A 4,086-nucleotide genomic window follows, 5' to 3' on the forward strand; every position below is an offset into this window, starting at 1 on the left:
ACTCCCAGAATGCACAACAACCCTCTGTAATTCCAGTTTCAGGGGATCTAACACAATCTTCTGCCCTCTACAGGCAGCAGGCAAACATCAATATTTCCAATATCATCATGAGATAATTGATAATAATGGTGTCCACAGAGCAGGTCATGAGCACTGAATAAAGTCACCCATGCAGTGAATTTGACAAAACAGGAAGCAGATAGCAAATATGTTCAACATGCACGGTTATCTTTCATGGTGATATTCAGAAAAAAAATCTCTTATACCATAGTAAATACCAATACTACTTCCACAACAACATTGACCTCTGCATCAACACCAAAGATCACAGAGCTGAGGAACCCCACTGAGTCTAGAAACACCCCAACCACAGGTGAGACCAGCACAACCATCAACTCTACACGCACCCCAACAACAGATGGGACGAGAACAAAAATCACCACTACACCAAGCCCAATCACAGCTGGGACCAGTACAACCATCCACTCAACACGAACCTCAATGACAGCTGGGACCAGCACAGCATCTAGCTCTACAACAACTCCAACCACAGATGGGACCAGCACTACCATTAACTCTAAACCCAGCCTAACCACAGCTTGGACCAGTACGACCATCTACTCTACAACCACCTCAAGGACAGCTAGGACCAGCACAGCGCCTGGCTCTACAATGACCCCAACCACAGATGAGACCAGTGCAACCATCAACTCTACACCCACCTCAACGACAGCTAGGACCAGTACAACCATCTACTCTACACCCACCTCAATGACAGCTGGGACCAGCACAGTGCCTGGCTCTACTACAACCCTGAACACAGATGAGACCAGCACAACCATCAACTCTACACCCATCACAACCACAGATGGGACCAGTAAAACCATCAAATCTACACCCACCTCAATGACAGCTCGGACCAGCTCAGTGCCTGGCTCTACAACAACCCTGAACACAGATGAGACCAGTACAACCATCAACCCTACACCCACCACAACGACAGCTAGGACCAGTACAATCATCAACTCTACACCCAGCCCAACCACAGCTTGGACCAGTACAACCATCTACTCTACAACCACCTCAAGGACAGCTGGTACCAGCACAGTGCCTGGCTCTACAATGACCCCTACCACAGATGAGACCAGTGCAACCATCAACTCTACACCCACCCCAAGCAAAGATGGGACCAGTACAACCTTCAACTCTACACCCACCTCAAAGACAGCTGGGACCAGCACAGTGCCTGGCTCTACAACAACCCTGAACACAGATGAGACCAGTGCAACCATCAACTCTACACCCACCCCAAGCAAAGATGGGACCAGTACAACCTTCAACTCTACACCCACCTCAATGACAGCTGGGACCAGCTCAGTGTCTGGCTCTACAACGACCCCGAACACAGATGAGACCAGTACAACCATTGACCCTACACCCACCACAACGACAGCTGGGACCAGCACAACCATCAACTCTACACCCAGCCCAACGACAGCTGGGACCAGTACACCCATCAACTCTACACCCACCTCAATGACAGCTGGGACCAGCACAGTGCCTGGCTCTACTACAACTCCTACCACAGCTGGGACCAGCACAACCATCAACTCTACACCCACCTCAACCACAGATGGGACCAGTAAAACCATCAAATCTACACCCACCTCAAAGACAGCTGGGACCAGCACAGTGCCTGGCTCTACAATGACCCCTACCACAGATGAGACCAGTACAACCATCAACTCTACACCCACCCCAAGCAAAGATGGGACCAGTACAACCTTCAACTCTACACCCACCTCAATGACAGCTGGGACCAGCTCAGTGTCTGGCTCTACAACGACCCTGAACACAGATGAGGCCAGTACAACCATTAACCCTACACCCAGCCCAACGACAGCTGGGACCAGCACAACCATCAACTCTACACCCAGCCCAACGACAGCTGGGACCAGCACACCCATCAACTCTACACCCACCTCAACGACAGCTGGGACCACCACAACCATCAACTCTACACCCACCCCAACCACAGCTGGGACCAGCACAACCATCAACTCTACACCCAGCCCAACCACAGCTGGGACCAGTACACCCATCAACTCTACACCCACCTCAACGACAGCTGGGACCAGCACAACCATCAACTCTACACCCACCTCAACGAAAGATGGGACCAGCACAACCATCAACTCTACACCCACCTCAACGAAAGATGGGACCAGCACAACCATCAACTCTACACCAACCAGAACCACAGATGGAACCAGCACAGTGCCTGGCTCTACAACGACCCCAACCAAAGATGAGACCAGTGCAACCATCAAATCTACACCCACCCCAACCAAAGATGGGACCAGTACAACCATCAACTCTACACCCACAGCAACAAAAGATGGGACCAGAAAAACCATCAACTCTACACCCACAACAACAACAGATGGGACCAGCACAACCATCAACTCTACAACCACCTCAAAGACAGCTAGAACCAGCACAGAGCCTGGCTCTACAAAAACCCAAAAAACAGATGAGACCAGCACAGCCATCAACTCTACACCCACCACAACCACTGCTGAGACCAGTACCTCCTCCAGCACTGGCTGGACAACCCCCCACAGCGGCTCTAGCCTGGCAGTTTCAACCTCCAACCACACCATCACAGTTGTAACCCCAGTGAACGAGGCAAAGCCCAGTGGGTCCTTGGAGCCATGGGAAACCGTCCTCATCACCCTGGCCTCTGTTGTTGTGGCCACAGCACTTTTTGCTGGAGTCTTCCTTTTTGTGGTGAGTGCCTGATATGTAATAAGGTGCTTAGGGAAAGGAGCGGTTGGTGGATCACAGAGGCCCCAAGTCAGAGGTAGATAGGGAAGAAGTAGAGATCAGGAGTTATAAGTAGAAACAAGTTATAGTCAGAAGGATGTATTCACATCCCAAGGAAACCATGGAGTCTGAGCTACAGGTGTTAAGAGGAATGAGGGCCAGCTGGGGGTTTTAGGGGAGGAGATGGTTGTAACATAAGAAAGCTGTGGGGAGAGGGGAACAGTTGCAGAGTCATCCATGGTACGTGCCTGGGAGGGGGAGACAAGGTTCTTAAACTATGGACTCTTTTTGCAGAGGAGTCTCCTGTCTCTGAGAAATGCTGCTGACATAGCTGTCTACATCCCCCACAACTGCCACCCTGGTCCTGGAGAACCCCACCTGCCTCCACGGAGCCCAGCCTGGTCCTGGAGGAGACCAGTAACCTCCGGGGTCATGGAGATGAACGAGAGATAACAAGTACTGCCCACGAAGCCCAGGACTGCATCCTTCAGAGGAGATGGGGGCTGCTTCGTATTCCGTACCCCCGGAGTCCCTTCCCAACTCTGTTTGGGTCCCTTGAGAAAGATGCATTCTTCCCTTTCCCGGTTTTTACCAGACACAAGAAGGAGGACAATGCATTGGTCATATCACAAGGAAATAAATACATCCAACATGTCTGAGGAGAGAACCTATGTGTGTGTGTGTGTGTGTGGGTGGGTGTCTAGAGCTCTGGAGGGAACTGTCCGGTTACGTGAGAGAGCTTTCATGGTGGAATCTGTGCAGTCTTCACAATCTCCACAGCAAACTCCAGAGACCTCGCTTGAGATTCTTGTGTTCCCATTTTCTTAGTCTTCCTGCCCCAAGCAGGATCCATTATCCTGGTATTTTAGCTACTTTTCTATTGCTGTGATGAAACACCATGACCAAGGCAATGTATAGAGGAATGTAGTGGAAGCTCACGGTTTCAGCTGGTCAGAATCCGAGGCCAACCTGGTGAGTAGCGTGGCAGCAGGCGAATTGGCAGGCATGTTGTTGGAGCAGTGTCTGAGATCCCACATCTTGAGGCATAACTAAAAGACACAAAAACACTGGGAATGACATGGACTTTTGAAGCATTACAAACTCAATCCCAGTGACACACCTCCTCCAACAAGGCCACACCTCCTGATCCTTCCCAAACAGCTGCACAAATGCGGACCAAGTATTCAACATCTGAGCCTAAGGCAGCCATTGTCATTCAAACCACTATGCCTAGAGATTCAGGAAGACTGAGTTGACAAA

The 4,086-nt window shown here is 50.7% G+C and overlaps 1 protein-coding gene across 1 annotated transcript; it reads left to right on the forward strand.

Moving 5' to 3' along the window:
- The first annotated feature begins 672 nt into the window (after window positions 1–672).
- On the forward strand, window positions 673–3,481 carry Muc21 (mucin 21, cell surface associated). Its single transcript, XM_050131787.1, has 3 exons — window positions 673–1,759; window positions 2,570–2,790; window positions 3,121–3,481. The coding sequence occupies exons 1-3, from the start codon at window positions 673–675 to the stop codon at window positions 3,277–3,279; spliced, it is 1,467 nt and encodes a 488-aa protein (XP_049987744.1). The 3' UTR covers window positions 3,280–3,481.
- The last annotated feature ends 605 nt before the right edge of the window (window positions 3,482–4,086 follow it).

The sequence above is a fragment of the Alexandromys fortis genome, unplaced genomic scaffold (assembly GCF_014885135.2).
Source record: "Alexandromys fortis isolate MF-2015 unplaced genomic scaffold, M_Fortis_MF-2015_v1.1 scaffold_390, whole genome shotgun sequence".
NCBI classification, from domain to species: Eukaryota; Metazoa; Chordata; class Mammalia; order Rodentia; family Cricetidae; genus Alexandromys; species Alexandromys fortis.

Excerpts from the sequence above, each read along its gene's own strand:
- Muc21 (XM_050131787.1), top strand. The coding sequence starts at position 673 with ATGACCCCAACCACAGATGAGACCAGTGCAACCATCAACTCTACACCC. Across the intron at positions 1,760-2,569 it reads CATCAACTCTACACCCACCC|CAACCACTGCTGAGACCAGT; the intron begins CAAGCAAAGATG and ends CTACACCCACCA. Across the intron at positions 2,791-3,120 it reads CTGGAGTCTTCCTTTTTGTG|AGGAGTCTCCTGTCTCTGAG; the intron begins GTGAGTGCCTGA and ends CTCTTTTTGCAG.